Source organism: Drosophila pseudoobscura, chromosome 2 (genome assembly GCF_009870125.1).
Source record: "Drosophila pseudoobscura strain MV-25-SWS-2005 chromosome 2, UCI_Dpse_MV25, whole genome shotgun sequence".
NCBI lineage: Eukaryota > Metazoa > Arthropoda > Insecta > Diptera > Drosophilidae > Drosophila > Drosophila pseudoobscura.
The window spans coordinates 24,614,923-24,641,243 of record NC_046679.1 but is presented as its reverse complement, the minus strand read 5'-3'; the positions used below and the strand labels follow the sequence as shown (position 1 = coordinate 24,641,243).

The 26,321-nt window shown below is 41.9% G+C and overlaps 2 protein-coding genes and 6 non-coding genes across 11 annotated transcripts in view; 4 read left to right on the top strand and 4 right to left on the bottom strand.

Moving 5' to 3' along the window:
• Positions 1 to 210: 210 nt before the first annotated feature.
• On the bottom strand, positions 211 to 283 carry TRNAA-AGC (transfer RNA alanine (anticodon AGC)). The gene has a single exon. It is a non-coding gene; the product is annotated as a tRNA-Ala (tRNA).
• Positions 284 to 511: 228 nt separating this feature from the next.
• TRNAP-UGG (transfer RNA proline (anticodon UGG)) lies at positions 512 to 583 on the top strand. Its single transcript has one exon. It is a non-coding gene; the product is annotated as a tRNA-Pro (tRNA).
• An 813-nt stretch (positions 584 to 1,396) lies between these two features.
• On the top strand, positions 1,397 to 1,469 carry TRNAA-AGC (transfer RNA alanine (anticodon AGC)). The gene has a single exon. It is a non-coding gene; the product is annotated as a tRNA-Ala (tRNA).
• Positions 1,470 to 1,761: 292 nt separating this feature from the next.
• On the bottom strand, positions 1,762 to 1,834 carry TRNAA-AGC (transfer RNA alanine (anticodon AGC)). The gene has a single exon. It is a non-coding gene; the product is annotated as a tRNA-Ala (tRNA).
• A 672-nt stretch (positions 1,835 to 2,506) lies between these two features.
• The window catches only part of LOC4802682 (uncharacterized), a 28,770-nt gene continuing 4,955 nt past the window's right edge, over positions 2,507 to 26,321 (top strand). Inside the window, exons 1-6 of one of the 4 annotated variants that reach the window (XR_001451884.2) lie at positions 2,507 to 3,008; positions 6,791 to 6,859; positions 21,132 to 21,150; positions 21,211 to 24,538; positions 24,592 to 25,005; positions 25,065 to 25,184. Coding sequence is in view for 3 of the 4 variants with exons in the window: in XM_015182513.2 (XP_015037999.2) it covers positions 2,797 to 3,008; positions 6,791 to 6,859; positions 21,132 to 21,150; positions 21,211 to 25,005; positions 25,065 to 25,184 (4,215 nt within the window). In the remaining variant the exon portion in view is untranslated. Of the gene's footprint in view, positions 3,009 to 6,790; positions 6,860 to 13,555; positions 13,997 to 21,131; positions 21,151 to 21,210; positions 25,006 to 25,064; positions 25,185 to 26,321 lie in introns of those variants that run through there. The other 3 variants (XM_015182513.2, XM_015182514.2, XM_001359515.5) reach the window with 3 other exon arrangements.
• On the top strand, positions 15,855 to 15,927 carry TRNAA-AGC (transfer RNA alanine (anticodon AGC)). Its single transcript has one exon. It is a non-coding gene; the product is annotated as a tRNA-Ala (tRNA).
• On the bottom strand, positions 16,678 to 16,750 carry TRNAA-AGC (transfer RNA alanine (anticodon AGC)). The gene has a single exon. It is a non-coding gene; the product is annotated as a tRNA-Ala (tRNA).
• Positions 18,707 to 19,825, bottom strand: LOC6897710 (bax inhibitor 1-like). Its single transcript, XM_002137797.3, has one exon. It carries the CDS (start codon positions 19,703 to 19,705, stop codon positions 18,971 to 18,973), a length of 735 nt encoding a protein of 244 aa, XP_002137833.2. The 5' UTR covers positions 19,706 to 19,825; the 3' UTR covers positions 18,707 to 18,970.

Below are 26,321 nucleotides of genomic sequence, written 5' to 3'. Positions count from 1 at the left end.
ATGTATACGCGTGAAACGTCCCACCCTAATCTCTAACCTAGGATCATACTCTTACACATTTATTTCCTTTTAATTTTCTTTGTGCTTTGACCAAGAACCTTGATGCAAATAATTACCCTTGAGTGCCTTTAACTGGAAATAATGGCCGCCACAGATAAGTGTACAAAAAAAAGGAAATGTCCTTTAAAAATAAAAGTACAATATTAACTTTGGAGATGCGGGGCATCGATCCCCGTACCTCTCACATGCTAAGCGAGCGCTCTACCATCTGAGCTACATCCCCGTGTGTATTTCCGCTCGTCCAAAGGTCTACTTGGGTTCCTTTCACCAGAGAGGTATTTATACCTGAAACATGCAGTTTATCTGTTCGAAGACTGACCTCCAATAGAAAACAAAAGATACCGAAACTGGTTGGTGCATAACAAATTGAGATTTCACTTTTTGGCTATTTTTAGATTTTGGCTAGCAATTGGTTGTTTAAGTCGACTATTGGGACGCCCTAAATGGAAGAGGCTCAATGGTCTAGGGGTATGATTCTCGCTTTGGGTGCGAGAGGTCCCGGGTTCAAATCCCGGTTGAGCCCGGATTTATTTTTGTTCGACTTCCCGGATTTTAGAGTAGTGCTATACCCATACAAAGAGTATCTTTACTTTTAAAAAGCGCTTGCGACACACAAAATATTTCAATTACAATGGGAGTCCTTCCTTTATACATGTATAATATGATATATGTATATAAAATGTATAATTCAAATATTGAAATGAGTTTTTCAAAGATTTTTATTTATGCAATACATTATTTTTAACTGAAAGTGACTGTAATTAGGGGAAATATTTCAGTTAAGTATATGATATCCTTTAATGCAACTGAGAAAAATAATAGATACAGAAGTTTTTAGTAAAATGGAGTCTTCGTTTCTGTTAAAATTTATCTCTATCGTACCCTTATCAAAGAACAACCAAGCCAACTTTTATCAAATTAACAAATATAATTACAGATTTAACATATGTTGTTTTCTTATAACTTATATGATAGTCGGAAGGGTATATAAAGTTTCCATTCGTTGTTTCACTTGTAAAATGGTAATTCGCCTACAAAACTTGTTTTCGAAATTTGATCAGACCCGTTTTCGGGGTTTATGTGACTTCGGACTGGTTTGCCCTTCATTCCATAGTAAATATCACTCCTCGATCATGAATAATAATGACTCCACTTCACAGTCGAATCAATCTGTGTCATTGAATTGACTTTCCGATGGCGTATAATGTGATTTGATGACCAAACCACTAAACGGCCGACTGTGGCCATGCCTAGTAAATGATCGATTTATTTATAGAGCATTAGAGCATTCGGATGAAAAAATCGTTTATGAGCACAAAACCAGGTGCCGTTATGTGGGGATGTAGCTCAGATGGTAGAGCGCTCGCTTAGCATGTGAGAGGTACGGGGATCGATGCCCCGCATCTCCAGAATAGATTATTTTCTTTTTTTCCTTACCTTTACATATTTTTGTTTACCTGAAAATATATGCCATACTAGATATAAAAAGAGCTTTTAATAAATGTACAGTGGAATCGGTCTTCAAATCTCTGTTGCGCCTGGCTATATGGCTATATATGATCTTTTTTTTTTTGAAGTCCGAAACACTTTCCCAGGCAAAATACTTCGATTTCTTTCAGCTTTCCAACAAATCCTCCAGAGTATTCGAAGAAAAAAGAGGGTGGTGTGTCCTAATCATGACTAAGGATCACACGTTCCGGATGGAGATGCGGGGCATCGATCCCCGTACCTCTCACATGCTAAGCGAGCGCTCTACCATCTGAGCTACATCCCCACATGACGAGGCGCAGGCCAAAAGCGATTGATAATGGCACAGCGTTACCAGACGGTAAACAAGAAATCAGTGCAGAAACGATCTGGAAAGAGGCAAAAACACAGCCCATCAACCATATCCCCACCCACAATAACAGACGCAATTACTTTACGCAATTTGGTTGGTTTCTTTATTGTCGCATTTCTCGCTTTATTATTTATTCACTTTGATTATAATATAAAAACTGCAAATATTTACACTTTGACGCAGGTTTATTCTGCCATAAAAATGAGGAAAAGAAAGGCACAAGCCAACACACACCACTGATTGGTACATTTTATTCTTGGCATTGTTTTCTCTGCTGCTTTATTGTTTCGCCAGACAGACAGCAAGCAACCTGCCAGCTGATGCATATAATTATGGAAATTTAAAAAGTGGGCCCGAAACACCCCTCAGGCGCACAAGCAATATAGAGACAACAGAAAAAGAAAATGAAAAATCGAAAAAAGCGAAAAGTAAATAGAAGTTGCACAGCAAAGAACATTTTCTACAAACAATAAGCAGCGGGACATTAGCATAAAGCAAAGACAGTACAAACACACACATACAATCACAATGCACATTGAATTTGGTGTTTGAATTGGCGCCCAACTCTGGAACGGGGTGGCAACTCACTCTCTTCTCTCTCCACTGCCACACTGTTATCGATTGTCAAACAGCTGTCTGTAGTGTCAAGAATTTAGCGTTTAGGTGCATTTTTGTTTTTTTTTTTTGATTTATGTGAAATTTTACACAAAAAACGGGATATCATAGTATTGTAGGAGCGCTGTCTGGGCCTCCAGCGGTTTCAGCACCTAATAGTACAAACAACCTCGTTGCACCTGCAAATTGTGATACGATACGCATTGCCTTAAATATAAAAAAAAAAAAATAACCTGCAATAACTGAAACCAATTGGTAATGTTAAGTACGTTTTCTAAGCCATGGATACAGCAGAACCAGAAGCAACAGCACCAGCTGCCCAGTCAAATGCCGACTCCGGCACATCGAAAACCGAAAAAACCGCCAGTGCTCCCACGGAGCCGTCGTCGTCTGCGTCTGCGTCGGCGCCAGGGTCACGCTACAACAGCCGGCACGGTCGCGATGGAAATAATGCTGGTCGCACAGGTGGTCACTGGGATTCGACGGACCATTGGTGAGCTATACATCTATTTGGGCACTATATTAAAGACAATTTCCTCTATAAATTAGCAGAGACCATGCAGCAAGGTTACAGATTCTGGCTGCTTCTTGTCTCTGGAATCCCTGTCCGTCTGTTGGACTGCTGTCTGTCTACTAAACTGCCAACGTTTGCGCTTTTCCACCCGCACTGGGAAATATTATGATAATGAGGATGGGTCTCTCACGTGCTTGCTAATTTTATGGCGCCCCCACCGCTATCCCGCCATACTCTGGCAGATCTCCGTGTCGCATAAACATAATGTGTTCTGTATAAGATTTGTATACCCAATACTCAAAATGTGTATAGGGGAATATTAGAATAAGCGTAAGAAATAAGCGTTTCCGACCCCATAAAGTATATATTAAGTCGATTGAGCCACGTCTGTCTGTCCGTCCCTATGAGCGCCCAGTGCTCAGAGACTATAAGAGCTAGAGCAACGAAATTTTGTTTCCAAACTTCTGTGATTTGTCACTGTTGCAAGTACATATATGTCGAAACTTCGCAGCGCCCACTTCCGCTCCCACAAAGGGCGTATATCTGTGGCATCCACAATTTCAAAGATACGAAAAAACCAAAAACGCAGAAACGTAGAGAATAACAATATCTTTTAGAATGCAGAATCTGAACCAGATCGTACCATTATTATACCCAGAATGATGAAAACAATTTCATTTTCTCTCGCTCTGTCCCTCTCGAACACACGTTTCATGGTCGGCTTTGCCAAAGACTAAAACTAAACTAAAACTAAAAACGCACAATCATAAAGAATGAACATATCTACCAGATTGCCGAATCTGAATCAGATCGGATCACCTTTATAGCCAAAAGGAACGAAACAATTTACAGTGGCTACGCAGCGCCCGACAACGTGTTCTGGCACGTTTTCTGTCTCTCTCGCACGCACTCTTTATTGTGTCGTTCAATGATAGCGCCGTCTGGTGGAGGAGAGCCATACTGACTATGTATGTATCGGGCATAAATGTAGAGTTGCGGTCGCAGCAGCAACTCACAACGTTCGCCCTCGTTTCTTTTTGTGTCGTAGCCTGCACTAACGCCTCGTTAAATAGCTTACCTAAACGAATTTTTTCTTGGCTCTGTTTAGCATATTCAAGTGCCGTCTGCTGTACCGTGGAGGGGGCTTTTGAAGTCCTGCCCCCCGTCCATCAAGGGAGCCAGCTTGAGGACTAGACGCTGAACGAATGTACCATCAGCAATTTTATAATTATGGGAATAGCTAATGGGATATTTGTCAGGGTTATATTTAACATGAGTTAAGGGGAAGACACCCCACAAGTCAAGCCTGTGCTAACCCCCTTAAAACCATCAAATATCATCAAATTATTAGGTTCCAAACCATTCGCACACCCTCCTCAAACGCAAGTGCTGGTCTTTTGGCACTTTGGCAACATCTGCTGCCCTGCCAAGAGGGAGCACGAAAAAATGCTCATAATAAATATAAAATGGCAAAAACGTGTCGATTTCCGTTAACAACTTGAAAATGATTTGTTTCACAGTCTGCAGAGCATATTAACTTCGATTTTCAATTCACAGCAGACTTTTCCACATATCATAACATGCCATATGGAGGACAAGGACTCCCCCATCAACAACATTTGGCTATTTTTTGCCAGTTAGGCAAACGCAAAAATTCCATTTAGGCCGCAAAAGCAGAGAATGGATACTCCTGAAGCCAAAGGAAGAGACTGCCAGTCAGACATTGTTTAGCTGTTTTGTTTGTTTGTTTCTGTTGCTGGGGCTCCGTCTCAATGACGTTGATGGGTCCTTGGCCATAACCTGCGGCTCTGTCAGCTTCATCTTGTTAACCAAACAAGCCACCGACTCCATCGTCGCCTAAGACAAAGCCGGAGCCACAGACCGGTACAAACGGAAGACCCAAAGAGGACCAGCAGGAGCAGCAGCAGTAGCAGCCAGAAAAAATTCTAATTGATGGCCTGCTGGGACCTGCATCTTGACCATTTCCGTCGCTCTACGGATATGCATGTCCACTCAATTTTCCGGCAAATGAGTCGCCCTCATCGTCCTCAAGAACAACAAAAATTGATTGGAATTTTGCAACAAGCGGATACAACATTTTTTCCCCATTTTTCCTCACATTTTTTCCACCATTTTCGTTTCGTTTTGTACACTCTTTTTTGGCCTGGCATTTGTTTTCTCTTACCCCTAAAAACACGTCAACACTTGTGTTTTGTGGCTTTTGCCGTTGTTGCCTCTTGTTATCGGTCCTTGGTCCTTGGTCCTCATCCAACATATTCAGGCACTTATAAATGTCGAATGCGATGTGTTCTTTATGCTCTGTAGATCTGAGAGCAGGTTCTCCTTTTACATAGGGATGCTTCCACAAGTGAAACGAGGAGGAGAGAGATATGCACAATATGCATTATTTACATTAGTATTAAATTAATTAATTAATGTTGGAAGTTTTTTAGTTTATACATTAAATAAACTTCAGATATTCAGGCCATGCCTAGAGAATTTGACGTTCGTTTTCCAATAGAGTTTTCCCTACATTCTAGCTACTGTTGTTCTCTTACATTCCTTTACAAGCAATTTTTTCAAAGAAACGCTCAAAAAAATTCTGACCAAAGGTATTACAATAATTAATTTCCCTCAGCGCGTCACATGTTTTTGAACCAAAAAAAAATTACAATACGCTAAAAAAAAAGGTAAAAATTAATTATAAACAAATCTTTTCATGTCACCAACGGAATTTGTCGACGACACTTTGGCGCATTTTTCAAGCTGCCCCAAAACTCAATTTCACAGCAATTTCCACGTGGGCCCGGGGGTGTTCCTAGTGTCCATTCCCGAAGCAATTGTTTAGGGTCACTCAAAAGCACATTTCACTTATTATTAGCTCATTTATTACCCACCAAAAAGGCGCCTGCTGCCTGCCTGACCCTGGCAGCAGCAGCACCTGGATAAAGTTTTTGTGAAAAATGCTCGGCAATACAGGAAAAAGGGAGGAAAAAAGAAATAAATAAAGGGAAAATCCCACTTCCTCCATCTCCCCTTGGGCACCTTAAAATTAACACATAAATTTTCAAGTGGGGTCGGCCACCGTCCTGCGGCTATCCATGGCTATCCGTGAGATCCACAGAAGTAGGGTAAAAAGGGGGTGCTGGGAATGGATATGTACAAGTATCTACTGGGAAATTTCCTGAAATTTCCGTGTGAGTGCGTTCAATGTTCAAGCGCTGGGCAATTGACGTTGAAACTACGTGACGTTCGAAAGGTAAATTGTATCTGTGGGATTGTCATTGACATTTTCCCATTTTTTTATTGTGTGCAAATTGGCCAACGCTTCACTTTTAATTATAGACCACTAAATTAAAATCTCTATAAAGTCTGGGTATGGGTCTTATATATTTTTACGGTCTGAACTTAATTATCCACTCCCGTGCAGAAAAATCGACTTTCCCACTGCCCTTGACATGGATGGACAGTAACAAAAGAATCTCAAGACGGGAAAGAGCAAAGAAAAGAAAAGAAAGGACCTTGGCAATGCGGAAATAAATAAACGTCGCGACTTTCCTTAAAAATCTCTGATTTCGAAAGGAACGATGGGAAGGGTGGGGATTCCTTGGGTACATTTTGAATAACAAAATTAACAGCAGAGACCCCCGAACTTGCAAGTCTCGCAGCCTTTGCCCCATGTTTAGTTATGCATTTCTTTTTTCTTATTTTTATTTTAATTTTTTTGCTTTTTTTATTTATATCTTTTCCCACATCCACAGGCAGCAAAACAATCGCTACGCGCAGCGAAGGATAAACGAGCGATGGAACAGGGACATGGACAGGGACAGGCAAGTTTTTCTTTATTTTTCCTCACTTTCTTTTTTCCTTTCTGTTGTTTTGGTTTTTCCCCACCCCCACTTCTGGCTGAGCTATTTGTTTGTTTGCCCTGACTGCGGCAGGAGTGTAGTATCTCTGTGCGTGGGGCCCTTCCTTGGGCTTAACGCACGCTTGCACCTTTCCAGGCCTTACGGATGGGTGGGGGGGGTCCTTGGTCCCTGGCGGCAATCCCCCAGGCGGCCACATTATTAACACTCGACTAAATATGCATTTCTTGGTTGGACACTGTCGACAGACGCGCCAGAAGCGTTAACAAGGTCTGCCCCAAGTGAGGGGAAAGAGTAAGGGATTTCGAATGAGCAAAAGTCAAGCAATGAAATATTGGAAAAAAATCTTTGAGTTTTCAAAGCTTTGGCGGGTTTTTTTTTTTTGATTAAGGATAGGAAAAAATTTTATAAAATCTTTGGTGTGAATAGGAATTCTTTTAGAATATTGAGTATTGAATATTTATAATATAAATAAATCAGAAATTTATAAATATTAATATTCTTGAAAAGTGCCTAAAACTAGCAAAAGATATATTCAATGGCCTTGACTGGTATAAAATACTGTTAAGAATTCTTCCGAAAAGAAAGCCACATTTCCATTTAGAATCCTCAACTATTATTGACTACAACACTATGCAAAAAAAGGCATCCCATTTTATCTGGAATGAAAATAAGTTTTTCAGAATGAATTGGGGCTCCAATTATTTATAATTTTTTTTTGGGTTAGATTGAGTAAGCCATACCTAGTTTTAAAGAACATTGCCATTCTGAAAAGCTAATAAATGTCGGACCTCAAAATGTTGTAGCTTAAGCTTACTGTCTGAGAAAAGCTTTCAAATAACGTAAAGACGTTTTTGTTGAATAACGGATAGGAATAATGGAATGATGGCATCCAATAAAATTATTTCTTCTGGGATAATGGGACATGCATAAAGTTGTAATCACGAATTCTCTTTACAAAATATTTTTGAATGAGATTACCATTGTAGATTATTTAAGGACTTGTTGATTTTGATACTATCAGACGGGGTCCGTACTTCATTTACTTTTGCGGATTACGTTTTCAGCCAAAACGTTTCGTTTTAAGGTTCTCCAGTTTTAACATATTTTTGCTGTTTGCACCAAAACGAAAATTGTTGTTGCCCTGGTCAATTTTTGCCGAGCCAAATTTGAGGTTGGGTTAAAATAAAAATATTTATAAAGAAAGAAAAAGTTAATTTACCCTGATATAGGTGTCAAGTTTATGTTAATGCATCAATAAGTCATCTATTTTTTTCCTTTTGCAATTAAGGTTTGTTTTGTTGTATGAAAAGCCGTTTACTTTTCATTTCGTCAACGAAAATGTTTTCGTTTTGAAAACGAATAAATCTTGCGGAATGTGAAAACGGGAGCCCAATATTAGATCGGAAAACTTTTGTGTATGTGAAAAAAGGAGCATTGCTATAATATTATAGCTCTAAGCCAGTGAAAGATTCAATGGAATAGGTAAACGAAAGTTGATTGCGGAAGTGTTAGAAAAATATTAACAGCAAATATATTACTTGAAATAATAATGAAAATTATGATCGGAAACATGCTTCAAGCACACACCACAACATGCAAAATTCGAGTAAACAAACATCAACACCGAAGAATTGCAGATTTTGAATACAGATCTGATTTCTGAAAGATCTCTTCAGAAATCAAACTAGAATATTTGTTGCGGACGGATTCCCAACGTGTAACGCTAAAATCGTTACCCACCACCCGCCCAACCGGCGCGAGAGGCGACAGCCGCATGACGTGCAGCACGTAGAACGCGATTACGGCAAAGGCCCGGACCCTGGCCTCCATTACTGATCTTTCGCGCACGCGTACAAGTTCAGACACCATGCTTCGGATAATTTTGATTGGAAATGGATGGGGGTTCACACACAGATAGACATCCCCGGATAGAGCGGATAAGGCCGATGTGTGACACTCGTTGGGGGATAAAAGTAAAAGGTTAATTGCGAACGAATTCATTAAGTTGTCTTCCGTTTTGTGGACCTACCTAATTGTTCGGGTTCGGAACCTATTATGTTCTTTTAATTGTATAACATCTTACATACTAAATATACTGAAACGCCCGTTTGGGGGCGCCTACCTAGATGCATTTTCATTTCCCTAAATATTGATGCTTTAAGTAAGGTTAAATATACATTAAATATCGGCATACATAGTGGCCCTACAATTGGTTACATATCGTTTGATTATGACTCTATATTTTCGGGTTGTGACAGTGTACCCTCTTGGAATTTGTATCAGTCGATTTATATAGCGATTGGATACCATTATTGTATCCTTGCGAGCGAGGTGATTGGTACCTCATATTCATCTCTTGGTGCTTACACATCGTGTTCTACTTACAGTAGGTTCGACTTAATCGAACTGACTGGCGATCAAATAAATACGGTTCTTTATAGGCTTGATAGCCGTTTCCTTTTTGTTATGACTGTGTTCTGAGATGTTTTCTGAAAAGGTAGAAGAATGTGGATCGAGATGAAAGCGAAATTAGATGCGAATCTATCGTTTGTATAGATAAGTGTTCTCTAAGGAACTTTTGAACTCTTAGTTGATGGATTAATAACATGAGTAGTGGGCCTACCCTGTCTTCCAACTGCTCTCATTGCTTCTATTGGTCCGAGACTCTCGAGCGCGAGAATGCAAGAACAAAATACACGGCGTTGTATGAACGCTTCTCGGGTCCAAGAGTGCAGAAACAAAATACTCTTCGTGTGGGACGTAGCTGTGCGTGACACAGACTTGAAACCGAGGATGAAAAATTTCAAAAAATAAACGAAGTGCGCGATCGCGATACGGGACCGAAAATTCAACTACAACGAGGGGGAACGTTGTGAGTTGCTGCGGACACCGCAACTCTACGGTTATACCCGATACTAAGTCAGTATGGCTCTCCTCCGGCAGACGCCGCTAATATTAAACGACACGACAAAGAGTGCGTGCGAGAGAGACAGAAAATCAGTCTGAGCGTGACGTAACGCGCTGCGTAGCCACTGCAAATTGATTTGTTTCCTTTCGCTATAAAAATGATCTGATCTGATCCAGATTCAGCAATCTGATAGATATGGTCGCTATCTATGATTCTGCGTTTTTAGTTTTCTCGAATCTGCAATATTGTGGATGCAACAGATTTTCGTCCTTTGTGGGGGCGGAAGGGGGTGTGGCGAAATTTTGAGATATACGTTTTATAGTGAGATCTAACAGAAGTGCGGATACCAAATTTGGTTACTCTAGCTTTAATAGTCTCTGAGATTTGTGAATATCCCCAGATTTGCATCCTTTGCGGGGGCGGAAGGGGGTGTGGCGAAATTTTGAAACAAACTCGTCTCGGTCCGATATATTAGGAGTGTGGATACCAAATTTGGTTGCTCTAGCTTTTATAGTCTCTGAGATCTAGGCGCTAATGTTTTACTCTAAGCAAAGCCGCCTATGCTACCTGTGTGTTAGAGAGAGACAGGGCGAGAAAAAATGAAATTGTTTTCTTGATGCTGGCTATAATAGTAATACGATCTAATTCAGATTCTGCAGTCTAAAAGATATGGTCATTCTCTACGATTCTGCGTTTTTGGTTTTCTTGTATCTTTAAAATTGTGGATGCCACAGATTTTCGCCCTTTGTGGGGGCGGAGGTGGGCGGGGCAAAGTTTTGAAATATTTTTGTAGCAGTGACATATCACAGAAGTCTGGATCCAAAACATCGTTGCTCTAGCTCTTATAGTCTTTGAGCATTAGGCGCTGAAGGGGACGGACAGACGGACAGACGGACAGACGGACGGACGGACAGACGGACAGACGGACAGACAGACATGGCTCAATCGACTCGGCTATTGATGCTGATCAAGAATATATATACTTTATGGGGTCGGAAACGATTCCTTCTGGACGTTACACACATCCACTTTTACCACAAATCTAATATACCCCAATACTCATTTTGAGTATCGGGTATAAAAATACACACAATGTATGAACACACAGGGTATGATAGCCGCTGGAGTGACGCTGACAAGGATTCTTGTATTATTATTGTTGTTCTTGAACTGCTTGCCGGAAAGGAATCTACTTAATAGATATAGAATATTAATTTCGCTTATGTACTGCGATCTATGTAAACGTGTGCTGCAAATCGGTCCGATCAACAAGTAAATCTATTAAATTGATGGTAAATTTCAAGTTATATTTAATTAATTGGAGAAGCTCTATTAATACTTTAATTACTTTAAATTTTTAAACAATCATAGCCAATAGATGAGTTCATCACTTTTTACTTGGTATCCGTCTTAATAGGATATGCATAACACTTCCCACTACACATCACTCCCCCAAACTTCACTTTAAGGGCCTATTAAGTACTCACCAAGGTAAGCGCAGGGCTCAAACTCTACTCAAAATGTTGGGCGAGCCAATTGCCGACGGTGGGCAGAGATGTGGGTACGCAATAGCTTCTCAATTTGTGATTGCTTTGGGGGCTGGTTGCTTCTCTCCGATATGGCGAAAGATTTCAAGAGTGGAGTTTGGTTGTTGGAACTCAACTGAGCTCGTACACATGGCCTAACTGACTTTTATAGAAAATGCCATCAGATGGCATGCGCCGGAATTCATTCAAAATGCTATGTACATATGTATGTAAAGCATGGGGCAAGGGGATCTCCACCAGACCTACTTCTCGTTCCACTGTGCCACTGTACCCTGTCCTTCTGCTTATTGTATTGTTGTATATGCAGTTTACCAAACAAAAATCCCAACACACTCACACCATGCGGCAGCAGCGACGGCGCCTCGAAGTATGCAACAGCCAACCAGGCGGCACTCTGTTGCAGCAGCAGTGGCGCAGCAGCAGCATTTGCAGGCAGATGAAAGGGAGATTGTGTACACCATTTCCAGTGCAATAACCCATCGCCTCCCTTCTCCCTTTCCATTTCCTTCTTCTCCCATCCCGCATTAATTGCACGTGTCCTCTTCTGGTGCTGCCGTTGCTGCTCCTGCTACTGCAGTTGTTGGTATTATTGCTGTTGTTGTTGGGTTTTTATGTTGTTTTGCTTGTATTTTATTTTATTGCCTTCTCTCGCTCTCTTGCAGTTGCTCTATATCACCATCTCTCTCTCTAGTGCCCACTCTCTCTTTCTTCCACATACACTCTCTCTCTCTCTCTCTCTCTCTCTCTCTCTGTTGGTCGTGGTGGAACTTCGTGGCTTTTGCAGGGCAAGGTATATTAAATATAAGTTAGTGGCTGTTTGGATAGTCCAGCTCTTCTTCTCAACATCTTTGCATCTTTGTCCCCCATTTTTCTGATAAAAAATCAAAGAATTATTGTAGTCACTCATAAAACTCATAAATATAGGCCACTCTCTCCCCCTGTCTTACCTTTCATCGAACATACCCTGGATACAACTTCGTGGCTTTCGGCGGGCTCTCGTGACGATGGCCTTCTTGGTCCTTGTACCGTTAGTCGCGCTCGGTCTTTCCAGCTCGCTCGTTCGTCGTTCGCTTTGCCGGGCGATGCATGGGGGTGGTGGTGCGGGGTCTCGGTCTCGGTCTCCGACCACCCACCCCCTCCTCGGCTGCATCGTATTTAGTTACATTTTGCTTTTGCTGTTGTTGTTGTTGCTGCCGTATTTTGCATTGTTTTGTGCTGTGTTTTGTTTTGCTGCAGCTCTCGGGCCGTGACTTCGGGTTATGTACTCCGTTTTATGATGATCGGCTCTCGGCCCGTCTCTCGTTCGCTGTTGTATATGACGTTGTGTGAGTGTGCAATAGCAGCAGCAGCAGCAGCTATGCGATATGCGATTGTGTGAGTTTATGTAGCTGTTGTTCTGTTGTATGGTTATGTACCGCTACGACTATGACTGCTGTTGCTGTTGCATCCCTATTGCTATTGCTGTTTTGCTCTCTAAGCCCTCTCCCTCTCCCGCTCCCGCTCTAACTGCAGCAGCAATGGGGGCGGTCCAGGGCAGGGCCGGGCACTGGAAACTAGCGCCGTCGGTTAACGGCACTTTCGGCCGCCGCAGTCGAGCCTCTGTTGTGCAGTGTTGTGTTGTGTACTGCACTGTTGTTGTCACCGATACGGTCATCAGCAGCAGCATAGGCATAGCATAGAGCGCGGTCGAATCGTTGAATAATTTCCTTATACGTATAGTAGTGGGTGTGCAATTCTAAAATTTGAGACTATTTATAAAAAAAAAAAAAATTATTACCGAATCATTTTATAAAAACATTAACAAATTATACGCGTGAATTTAATTAATTTAAAAAACTTTCCAAATATTAATTGTAATTGCTATTGTAAACGGTTTGATAAAATATCTAAAATAATAAAAAAAAAGGAGAAAAATAAAGTTAGAAACTATCACAAAAATATTAAACATTAAGAGAGCTAATAATCTAATTATTTAAACTCTATCAAAAACGTGTTAAATCTTCATCTCGGAATATCATCTAAAAGACTTTAAAACTACTATACTACGACTATAACGCACGACTTTATTAATTCAAATATTTAATTAAACAATTATAAAAATTCAACGACAACTTCAACCAAAATCGAAATAAATTGTACGCAGTGCTAGCCGATAACCTATTTAAAAGCTAAATATTTGACATCCTCAAAGGCAAATCAAAAGCCCCCCGAAAGAGTCAATCACAACACACCATCCACACAAAAACGTTCCCGCTTCCGTTCTGTCAACCGCAGCAAAAATATGTCATAGCCTACCACGAGGGGAGAGATGTGAATTTCCACAGCTACGATACGCACAAACAAACACGCTGACACACAGTTCGGGCCCCATTCATAAACAATTAAGTGACACTTTGAGTGGAGTGTAGTGGAGTGGAGTGGTAGGAAGCGGCCATTTAACGCGAAACAAAATTATTGTGATTGAGTTAACTTTAGCCGGACTCTGGTCAGCAATCGAATTGTTTGAGACTGAGTTAATATACGATTCTTGGAGTGGCTTAGTAATTGGCAACGAAGTTGTTTATTAAGACAAGTGATACAATAGAGAGATTAATCCATATCGTTAGACTGAATGCCGGATAAATTACTAAATATTAAGCAAAGGTAAGCATTAAGAAAAAACAATTTTTTTACTAGTTCAACCTTTGCAAAATTACTGGAGAGTAATCCAAGTTTGTTTATAAAGACGACTATTACTTCTCAGAGCATTATGGTACAACAAATGTGGTGTCGATAGTCTTAGTAACTAGTGCTAGTTTATTCAGTTAATATTTTATATTAGTCTCCAATTGATTAAATTGGATTGGATTAAAAATTAACTTTTATCAACTTTATGGTACGTTCCGATAACCAAGAATTATTTCCTCTTTCCATCTCAAAATCCATACCACTTCCACTCATAGAGCAGACAAACGTCCACCACTGTTCCTGTCACTTTTCACAGCTCCTTTCTAATTAACGTAAACAATTTCCCAAACTCAAAAAATAATAATCATAAAAAATATCTTCTTGAAATCGGATTAGGCGAGAGACGCCAGAGCTGGGGCGCATCTGGCAATTGAAAAGTTTGAAAATGTTCGTTTTTCTTATTCTTAATTAAATCCAGAATACTGGCATAAACTTTTATTATTCAACGCTCTCCGGACTCCGGCCTCCCGCCCTTCGCCCCCTCCCTGGGCATTTGTCAATGTGGCAAAAGTGAAAAATGTTTCATTATCGAGCATTATGAAAGCTTTTCACGATACCCCAGAATGACAGGCCGAGCAGCAGAGCAGCAGAGCTCCTGTCCCGTTTCCCATTTGCCATTTCCTTTGGCAACTTCTGGAGTGTCAAATCATAAATATGCATCTAGCGTTTATCTAACGTCTTTATGAGCCACTCTACCCCCGACATTGTCTCAGAGTCTGAGGAGTTGTCTAAGCTAAGGAGCAGTGTGGGGAAGGGCCCACAGCCCGAAGTAGACTTAAAAGTAATTTTACGTCTGACTAAACATTAATGTGCTCAATATTTTATTGTTTGTTTGTTTGTTGCTTCTGCTGTTTCATGGAGTCCGTCCCCTGGCACACGAAAAATCCCCAAAGAGACAGAGAGTTGATTATGCGGGCCTTCGGTCTTTTCCAAACTTTTCCACAATCTGCAATTTTTAAACGGTTTTCTTTTCTACGCGTGGTTAAAGATACAATAAATTGCTGGGATCAAGAGCTAACTTTGGGAGATTGGAACTAAATTTTGGGGAATCGAAGATTACCATTTTCAATTGTTTTCGAGGTGTTTCAGATGGGATGTTATTTTACAAATTAAAACGATTTTGACCAATCAATCTTCAATCCATACGGCTTTTTCTTGCTTCCTTTCTTCTGAAAGGTCAAATAGGCAATTTTTAGGGAGGTTCTTCGTCTCTTACGTACAAGAAGTATTGCTTAAAATGCAACCGAGTTATTAGACTAAAAATGGAGTAGTCTTGCGACTTGTCAAACATCTATTCTCTGCTATCATAAATATTTACGAGAGTGACTTCTGTAGATACCTTCGACAAGGACTTCCTCGTCACTGATCAGAATTCAATAGAAAAAGATGGACTGCTTTTGGGAATAAATTCCTTTTAAGCTAATTTTGTTTCGGAAATCAAGACTATTCTACCTTTCAGACCTGGCTCCCATCGCTCCCACATGAGATGACAAGATGAGGGTTTTCTATTGGTTCAACTATTGGTTCGTAGAACTCGTAGAAATAAAGAGATTCCTAAAAGACTTTAGACTTTAGACCCTCCTATGTTAGATCGTTCTGTAAGCAACTACGATGAAGCTCGGTCCCACACAACTTCCACCGCAACAATCAACCAAAAGCTAACTGAAATTTGACCAAAAACCTTGCCTTTCACTTGGCCATTTGGGCATTTAGCTTGTCTTGCACTTTAGTTTGGACACCTTTTTTGGACACTTGGTGCGCTGTCGATGCATGTGGGGATGTAGCTCAGATGGTAGAGCGCTCGCTTAGCATGTGAGAGGTACGGGGATCGATGCCCCGCATCTCCAAAAGGATTTCCTTATTTTGCTCGCCTTTTTTTGTTGCGGGAGACGAATACGCAAACGTCGGCAGTTTTGTCTTTTGCATTCTGGGGCGGCTTATGTCGAGGAAGAAGTTGCCACTAATGAATATTCAAAGGTTGCCTTTGTAGCTGCCAGTGAGCATTATTCCGATTCAAACACAGGACATCCCTTAGAAGCTGCCCCCATGTCGACAATCAAGACGCGTAATTTGATTTGCGCCCTTAACGATGGAGTTGGGGAGTGCGGAGGAGGAGGCAGGATGGTGGTAGAGAGAACACATTGTCGCACATAAATCAGCACAATATGCCAATGTTTGTGTTTATGCCTGCATTCGCTGTTCGCAGGCAACTTTGCCAGCAATTAACCAGACAGCCACAACAGCAGCCACGGGAGCAGTCAGGACCAGGAAACACGGTCCCAGGACAACAGTCAGGACGCCCCCGGGCGACTACTGCTGGAATCGGAGTTGTAAATGATACATGATGTGCTATTTATGAGCAAAAGGCTTTTGTTTTAATTTTTTGCCCCCTGTTTTGTTATCCGTTTTCGACAGGACAAAGTTTTTTGTCCTCCCTCCTCCCGTGACAACCTGAAGTCTAAGCTAGTTAAGCTGTCGCTGTCGTTGCGAGAATTTATGTATTTATTCGTAGATTTTTAATTGTTTTAAGTGTTTTGTTTTGCAAAGTTGCTGTTTGCATGTTTCGCAAAAAAGTTAGTGGACAAATACACCACTATTGGAGATGCGGGGCATCGATCCCCGTACCTCTCACATGCTAAGCGAGCGCTCTACCATCTGAGCTACATCCCCATCTTGTGATTGTCCACCAAAGGCACCAATCTATTGCCTTTCTTGGTTGGACAATTAGCAATACCTCTCTTTACCTTCAATTGGTATGCAAGTGGTGCGACAAAGGTGACCCAAATACCGTTTCACAATACAGGCCTGTTCCGAACTGGTTTGCGGATTAGCTTCGGTTGGACTGGGTTGGGGTGTGGCATTCGAAAGACATGACCATGCCACAGACCAAGAGGAGGTTAAATGGATTTTTAAGAAACTATAATAGCAACATGTTCAATATATATTAGAAACGTCTTGAAACTCTTTGATAATTCCAAAGATACAAATTATAAAGAAGGCTACCACTTAACTATGTTTCCGAAAAGCTGAAGATGGATATTTCGAGCCTTTTACCACTCTCCGGAAATATTTCTTCGTATTTAAAGACTCTTTTCGTAACGTTCCCGCAACAGAAGGATTTCTGGATAACACTTCAGGAAACAAATTTAGTGGTATAACAATAACAAATTACATTTCAACAAATCAACCAGAATTTTGCTATTTTTGTGTACACAAGATGAGTGCTAAAATCGGAACTAAACCAATTCTTTAAAAATAACAACCGAAACAGCATCGTTTCACACCATTTAATAGACGACCTCCATACAAATATATCAAAATATTCTTTAAATAAACGAAAAACAAATATTCATAAGGAAGGCAAACACGAATTCCTCTTGGAACAGGAGAAGCAGGAAGAATAAAAATCAGAATTTTTGCAAGCATCTTGGGGGATTCGAGTAAAAATTAATATGCATAACGCATAGCGGAAAGGAAAGGAAAAAATAAACTTTTGTACAATTTATGCAGTGATGAGTGAAAAAGGATGCCACTCGGTTCTGTTGGGGCCAACAGCAAGAACAACAACAATAACACGTTCACGTTCCTGTGCCCGTTATCGGAACCGGAAACGGGTCCACACAGAACGAAAGGAAAAAGTCCACAAAAGTCACGGTGGCGTGTGTGACAAGTCCTTTCTAATGAGCAGGAAGAAGGCGAGCATAAGAGGGCAGCGCACCTATTGCTCAAATCAAGCCCAAAAGCCCCCTTCAACTAATAAACTTCTTCCAGTCCAAAGTCAATTAAAAAAGGAACAGAAAATGCTACGTGACGCCTTAAGATAGACACAGGACATACACAAAAAATGCGAGAGGAGGATGCACCAGAACTGGAGAGTGGGAAATCCTTCCAGAAGGCAGCAACTAAAAAGTCGCAGACTTTCTTGAAATTAAAATTACAAGACGCTTGAATAACTTTGACTGTGTCGCGTCCCAGCCCCATTTCCATTGCCGCTGTCAGGTGAATGCTGAGAAAGTTTTTGAGGTAACATTTCTTTTACGATTCGCCAGAGAGTGGCAACCAGCAACGGGGAGACGTGCCACTTGCAATGTTTTTGTCATTAATTTTGTATATCATTGAGTTTTACGAGCCTCATAAATATGAAAACGTTTAACTCTTTGTCGCAGAAGGAACACAAATCCTCCAGCGACTCCCCTGGCTACGTTTTATATGAGACAAACTAATTGTCTTGTACTTGTAATGTGTTTTTAAGCACAGCCACGCTTCCCACATGTTTTCGCAATGTTCCTCTGATAAACAACAGCATGAACACTGAGGAGCGGGATCTGGTATTGTAACAATTAGTGGGTTGGTTGAAGGGTCCCCATTCGTTCCCTCGTGCAACAGCTTGAGGTAATTTTCAACTTTTACTCCTTGTCTTGGCGTTGACAAGAAGCGTGTTGTTTTGTTTGGTTTTAATTAAAGCCCAAAACAAATCAAGTCAAATATGTAGGAGAGATTGCGATGTTTACACCCTCAGAGAGAAGCTCTGCCAATGGAGAAGTATTTGTTTCAATTGAGGAAGAAGTTGAGAATTCAATAATAATTTATGAACGAAGATGAACTTTATTGGAACAGCCAAAGTTATCAAAGTATCACCAAGTTATTGCAATATCTCAGGCAGTTATATAAACATATATGTCCGAATTTCGTGTATTTTGGTCATTGGGAGTGAACTGGCTTTAACTTGTGGTTTATTTTAGGTTGCCTGTTGAGCCGAAATTGAAATTGAATTGAAAAAACGGCCAATTTTCGAACCTAATCAGTTTGGTAGTGTTTATATGGTAGATGTATCTATTTGGTTGTTTTTTGTTTCTTGTTTTGGTTGTGCTGTGCTGCTACCGCCGGACCTTAGTTCTTCCCGCGGCGTTCCTTTTGCTTACGCTCCTCCTTCTGGGTCAGGATCACGAGCAAACGGCGGAACATGTAAAATAGGTCAAAGAACAGATCCAGGGCATGCTGTACGACATCGCGGTTCCCATTGCGGCACTTCACTACTATGTTTTGGGTGTCGTAGACTACAAAGCCGGCCATCACGAATACTCCCACATAGAGCTGAGTCACTTGAACCATGTACGACTGGAATATCATGTTGAAGAGGCTCAGAAGGACCATGGAGCTGACAACGCTTAATAACATTCCGCCCAGATACAAATACTTGCCCTGCTCGGCCAGGAGTGCGGCCAGCGAGAGTGATAGAAAAATGACCAAAGTGCCAGTGAGGGCTGTGACGATAATCGACGGATTGATGCTGTTTATGTAGCTCAACAGCGGTCCCAATGTCTGGCCCGAGCAAAATCCAAAAGCATATAGCATGCTCAAGCGTGTGCGATAGTTCTTGCCATCATCCATGTAGATGTGCAGACCGAATGCCAGAACCAGCGTGGACAGGGCAGCCAGTATACCGAGATCTAGAACTTGGTGCATCTGGCAGAGGGCTCCCACAGTGGTCGCGGCTACGGTGCTTCCCAAGACCATGTACACCTTCGCCAGGTGCTGGCGCACATGTGGCTCGTAGCGATCGTTGAGGCCTTTCATAAAGGTCTGAAAGCGTCCGTTAATTTTCTGTGCTGTAGCTTGAGCCATTTTTTCTCAATTTTGTTTTTGTTCAATTGCTGAATATTTTTCAAGTTTTCAAAATTTGTTAAACGGAGAAGTGAATCTGTTATGTTCACAAACAAACTGCTTTATGACTTGTTAAATTGTTGTACACGTCTACTTGTTTTTAATTTTTCTGTATTTTACAAAGACTTACTTGTTTTCGGAAAAAACTACGAGTTTATTCTCAGTTTATTCGTACCAGTCTCCGTTTTTCTATTTCAATGTTGAAGTGTGTATTCAGAGACTCTTTCAGAGAGGATCTTAAGAGCGAGATGATGAGAGCAAATCTAGAACAAGGTCTAAAAGGAAAATGTCTGGCCTGATTTGCGTTAAATAGAATATTTTGCAAAGAAAGAAGTCACCAATCACCAAGGAACTCGTTATTTGCTGCGATCTGTGCAAGAAAGAAGTTACTATGAATGAAAACTTTAAAAGAAAACTGAGGCAAACATTAACTCTAGCCCGACATAATTATATATTAGGTAGGCCTAAATTTTAACTATATAAGTGGTTGAAAGTGCAATAGAACTCTTAAAAGTAAGATCGGGGTCACCAATTGAGAGCCAAATTACTCTCATCAATTAAAGAATGAAGGTTTACCTTTTTTCATAGTTTCATGGTTTTTCCTATCTAGTTAAGGAACCTTTTGATGTTTATGACAACATTTTAGACCATTTTTGAATAAATGGATAAACAATTAGATGAGTTATAATTGCATAATAAAATTATAACCTTGGGCTATTGTGATAAATATTCGTAGATTGAGGATTGACATGCAATTCCTCTTTCAACTTTCTTGAAGACTATCGCTACATAAATTCTTTCTGCCTCAGAAGATTTTAACTTTCTTGCTGTTAAATTTTTAATTAGTTCAAGTTACAAATGACATTAACGAAAAAGAAGGCAATGGCAAAGATTTGTGGTCGTATATTTTAGCATTTCTTAACGAGATTTTTTCCAAAGCAGAAAAACAAAAGCCAGAAAGGAGAAATTTCCAGCGCCAAAGGAATTCGCACCTTTGCATACACAAATAGTCCTCCCCCTCCAAGGATGGGGATAATTGTTGGATAGGGGAGCCAGGTTGGATGTTCTGTGGGTTGGGTCCAGGGGTCAGGGGTTCGGTGGTTATAAATTTTAAATCTGTTGAATTAATGCAGAGGCCAAGCCTGCTTTCTTTTTGCTCCCATTCATTCTTACGTGCCAGAAAAGTTGAGAGAGAACTTCCAGCGCACGTTGCCTGATTACATTAATTATTCCTTTATTGTTTGTAAAAGTTTTCGCTCTTTGTCGGTTCTGATTCAGTGTGCCCTGCGCGGCTATGTTTGTTGTAATGCATCTAATTGCAATTAATTACAGAGAATAATAGTTACTTCTTACTAATAATGTCTGTTTCTTTCCATTTCCTTTGCAGTGACTCCTTCTTCAATCGGGTAAGTAGAATTGCAACCATTGAGTCGCATCTCGGTTCTAATTGCATGCATATTTTGTAGTTTTCGAATAGAAATAATCCGTATCAGCAAAATCGTCCACCAAACTATCGCTGGCAGCGCAACGATTATTCAGATAGATCATATTACGGACAAGAGAGGTACTCCAATTATGAACGCAGAACAAGTGAAGACCGCCACAATTGGGGCTACAACCCTGCCAGAAATAATGGGAACGATCAAATTAGAAAGTTCCATCCAAATCCCGAATCAAAAGAACTGAAAGAAACTGAAACTGATTGTGAATCGAAAGGAGCTTCTAAAGCGGGTTTGCAACCTCTGGAAACGCAAAAAAAATCCAAAGAAAATCCAGAAAATAAAGAAAGTCTATTTAGGGGCCAGTCAGATCCAAAAGGAGGAGTTTCTAGATCAAACAAGTGCGATATCCCCACCCGAAATAAGAAGAACAATCAAAATCACAAATCACAAGAACTGAAAGGAACAGAAGTTGATCGTGAATCGAAAGGAGCTTCTAAGGCTAATCGTGTCCTTCTGAAAACACCAAGCAATTTGAAAGAACAGCCAGGAAATAAAGGGAGGCCATTTAGTGGCCAGTCAAATAAAGAAAAAGCAGCATTGGGAGGGGATTCTAGTCAAATCAAAGTCCCCAAGCCCATTGCTACCAGTGAGATACCCAGTGGGAATCCCCCGCCAGCAGCAGAGTCTGAGTCTAGTCAAACATATCCCAAGATCAAAGTACGTCCCTTAGCAGAGCTGCTGAACCACGGGATCCTAGCTGCAACCGAGGAGAACCGCCTGGGACGCACTGCCCCACCCGAAAAACCGCCGAATCCTTTGTCCTACAGACCTGCCCCCAAAATTCGCCGACTTACTGTGGCTGGCTGTGGTGCCTTCGATACACCGGATAGTCCTACCTCAATCGAAAGTCGCCTCGCGAACCTAGACAAGGAGAGCCTCAAGTATATAATCAACAACAGTGACACCATATACGAGGAGCACCTCAAGTTCCAGGCCCGAAAACGACTGCAGGACAAAATTGGTCGCCAGCTCAAGAAATTTAATCTGGAAAAGCCGAAGGAAAGCCGGGTCACGCCACCGATTGAAGACGAGACCGTTGATGACATCAAATTACCAAAAGTACTGCTCCAAGAGATCGAAAAGTGCCTTAGCATAAGCACTCCAGAGGCTGACGGAAGCAAGTCAAGTCCACAAAAGGAGAAAGTGGCTTTAGAGGAACGAGAAATCCAAACGGAACCTACCATTAAGAGAGGGGAGTGCAGTAAAAAGAGTTCAGAGTCCAAACAGGAACAAGAACAAAACTCTAGCATTAAGAGCGGGCAGTGCAGTAAAATTCCAGAAAAAGGAAGGAATTCTAGTCACAGAGAGAAGGAGACCCCAACAGAGACAATGGCTGGTGCCAATAATCTGATGAGACGGCTCAAAGCCGCCGACGAGGTGAAGACAATGACCGCAGTGCGTCAATATAATGGCCGTCCCAGTGGCAGCTTCCCGCCCCGCGGTCCTTTGCTACCATTCCCAAAACAAGACAAAAAGTTGAGCAGTGGCGAGGGGAAAGAACGCAAAATAGGCATATCCTCGCCCACGAAAGCCAAACCAAAAGATAAAACTAAAGAGAGCACTCCAAACGATACCGCTCCAGCCCCACCAGAAGCCACACTTTCGATCAAAAAGGAGATCACAGACTGCGAAATAATTCAGCCGACGGGGAATGCAACAATAGTTGTCAGCTCTTCCTCTGATGAAGATGAGGCTGAAGCTGAAGCTGAAACTGAAACTGTGGATAAGCCCCACAACAAGACACAACCGCAGCGACAGGCAACCGCAGTGGCAAAGCCCAACGATGAAGAAGCGAGTGATCACTCGACCACTTCTCAATGCAGCACCGAGTCCTCTAAGCAGCGCTACAGGCAGAAGCTAAAGCTTGATGCGGACTATGTGGTAGACAGTTTCGAGAAGCTGATTCTGCCGCATCTGAAGGAATCGCTAGCAGAGAGATTCAAAAGCCTGAATAGCGACCGTATACACACTCGTCTTCACTTCATATCCTGCGTTGTGACGTCCAGCGACCACAATTCGCAAAGCATCAGCAAAATGGAAATAGTCAAAATGCAAAATAATCTCAAGCTTCGAAACAATCGGCTGGGCATTGAGTTCCTACTGCGCCAGATGGTGCATGTGGTTAATCAGCAGAAGCAGCAGGCGGCGGCACAGCGGTCAAAGGAACAGGAGGCGAAAAAGCTGAGCAATAGGATTAGCACGGTGACGAGTGCCGTCTCAGAGAATGCTGAATCTGCAAAAGAGCCGCCGCCACATCAAAGACTCCTGGGGGAAACTGCAGTGGCACCACCCTCTAGTCAGAGTCCTCGTCAGAGTTCTCCCTTGCCGTCTTCTCGTCAGAGTCCACCAGCATTGCCTTCTCGTCAGAGTCCACCAGCATTGCCTTCTCGTCAGAGTCCACCAGCATTGCCTTCTCGTCAGAGTCCACCAGCATTGCCTCCTCGTCAGAGTCCACCAGCATTGTCTTCTCGTCAGTGTCCACCAGGACTTCCCTTTCTTCAGAGCCCACCAGCCTTGCCCCCGCGTCCAATTAACCCACCATTTTCTGTTTATCCTCCTGGATTTCTGGATTCCCCATTGGCTCGACACTCCCCAGGCGGCTATCCCCTGTCCGAATCCACTGAACCTCTGCGACATGTGACAAGCGACATGGTGGCCCAAAATCTAGTCGAAATCGATCGTCGTCTCTTGGAGAATCAAAATAGACGTAGCTTTCTCGAGGAAATGATCATGAAATTCCAAAAGGAGAAATCCGACTTGGAAATTCACAGCCTGGAGATGCAAAACCGCAAGTTTCTGCTGATCAATTCAGCAATCTACAGGAACCATGGACCAGCAACAGCATCATCTGTGATGCTCTCCACGCTTGCTACCCAGAGCCAGGCAGAAGTTTTGGGGCAGTCTTGTAATAGAAACGAGGCTTCTTCGAACCAAACACAAGCCAGACCGAAGCGTCGCGTTCGTCGGGCTGTGGTGGTCAAGTACTTGCCCAAGCGTAGGGCAAGATTCAATCGTCGGACAGCCAAGAGGAATGATAATTCAGACGAGTTGGTGGCTCAGCTCCAGCTGGAGATTGCAGCCAAGGAGCAGACTGAAAAATCCGAGGAGATCTCACCGAAAATGCCCATGCCGATAATAGAGCCCGATGCGGTGATCAAACAGGAACCCATGGATTTCTGCAATGCAATGGAGTTGCAGTCGCCGCGTCCCAACATCGCCGAAAATGGTGCTAGCCCCAACAAACGATCGGCGGATCACATTCCAGCGGCCGCCTCCAGGCCCAAGCAGTCGCGTAAGAGCAAAACAATTACCAGTACAGTATCAGAGTCTAATCCTACCCAGCAGCCGCTAGCCATTATACCACCGCTACCACCACCACCGCCGCCGCCGCCCGAGCCGAACTACAACATGCCATACCAGCTGCCACGGAGTATCCTCAAGGCCCCACCGCCACTACCCACGCAACTGAGACAGCATACGGTAGAGTCCAACGGGGACATGGGATCGGATCTGGGCTTCATACGCAAGGGCCGCCTTCACTCGGTCGTCAGTCCGATCACACAAATACGCATTTATAAGAACCACATACTAGCAGCCGCCGAGGATGGGGACATCTACATCTTCAACCTTCACAATCACAAGCTCGAGCGTCAGATCCCGAAGCACGGCGAGGCCATCACAAACATGCATCTGTGCGAGAAGGAGTCATTTCTGTACACCACATCATTGGACGGCTTCCTAAAGAAATCCTCATTGGAGGTAAGCCCCCACATATAGGAAAAATAGTATAAATTGTAAATGTTCTTATTCTTTTGCAGAATCTTGAGAGTGTCCAGCAAACAGTATACGTCAAGGAGCCATTGCAATCTATTGACATTGCCTGGGATGCCGCATTTATTGGCAGTCGCTGGGGCCACATCTTTGTCTATAATGTGGTGGTAAGTTCAAGCAGAGCCTATTAAATAATAAAACACAAAATAGGGCATTTGTATAGCTTACTCAAACTCCTATGCTCCCAAGATTTATTCATCGGCACAAGTGCAAAAAGGATAGCCAGAGAATGCGAAAACAAAATGCACGCAGTGTGCGTGACGAGTCTCGCTGATAAGGGTTGTTTTTTTCAAAAAGCGTGCACACCACTTTTGATAAAGTAATATATGTACTTTATTACTTACATTACAATTAATAGAATTCTTTGTAGGATGGAATAGATTTTTAACGGTTTTCCGCGTAATATAATTTGTTTGATTTTATAGAGCTAGCTTCACTAATTCATTGAAACATCCCTGCCCTGCATGTGCCAGGTCAATCAATCTTCTCTCAATATATTCTCCATTTAATTAATGTTGCGTTCATTAAGTATTTATCTGTCTAACAAATACTTGAAAAATTTCAATTAAAATATTGAACAGCGGCAGGCAAATCCTGCCAAAAAAAGGACGACCAGCATCTCCACACCTTGCCCAAACAACGACCAAAAAGCAGCAACAACAAAAGTTAACGAATTGGCAATGAGCCTCTGCTCAGAACCAAAAGCGAACGAGCGAATGTCTAGACAATGGAAATCAAATCGAATTTGTTTTTTTTTCTCGCGTTGGCTCACGCGAATTTCACAAATTGGATAGTATGGAGTGAAAAGCGTAGAAAGGGAGTTGAGATACTTCATTAGAATATTGCACGATGAGGGTAGAGAGAGCTATAAGTCTTAATTCTGGCAGAAATTCGATTTATGGCTGCGACGTGCTGATAACTCATGCCCGTAGCCAGAAATTATGCTACGGTTTTTTCTCCCATTTTGAGCACAACTGTACTTTTGGATCTCTGCTCGTAGTAGAAGAAGGCAACTGTACTTATAACTACGGAGGAGAAAAGTGTACTTCAGCGATGGTGTAGGTGTAAGCAAAGGTACTTGTAACTAAAGAGGATTTGGAGGAGGAAAACGGTACTTGTAACTATAGCGTAGAAGGAGGCAACTGTACTTATAACATTGGTGCAGGAAGAGAAGGCAACTGTACTTACAACATGACAAGTGGAGGGAGAAGGGGCCTACTGTAATTGTAAATAAGAATGAGACG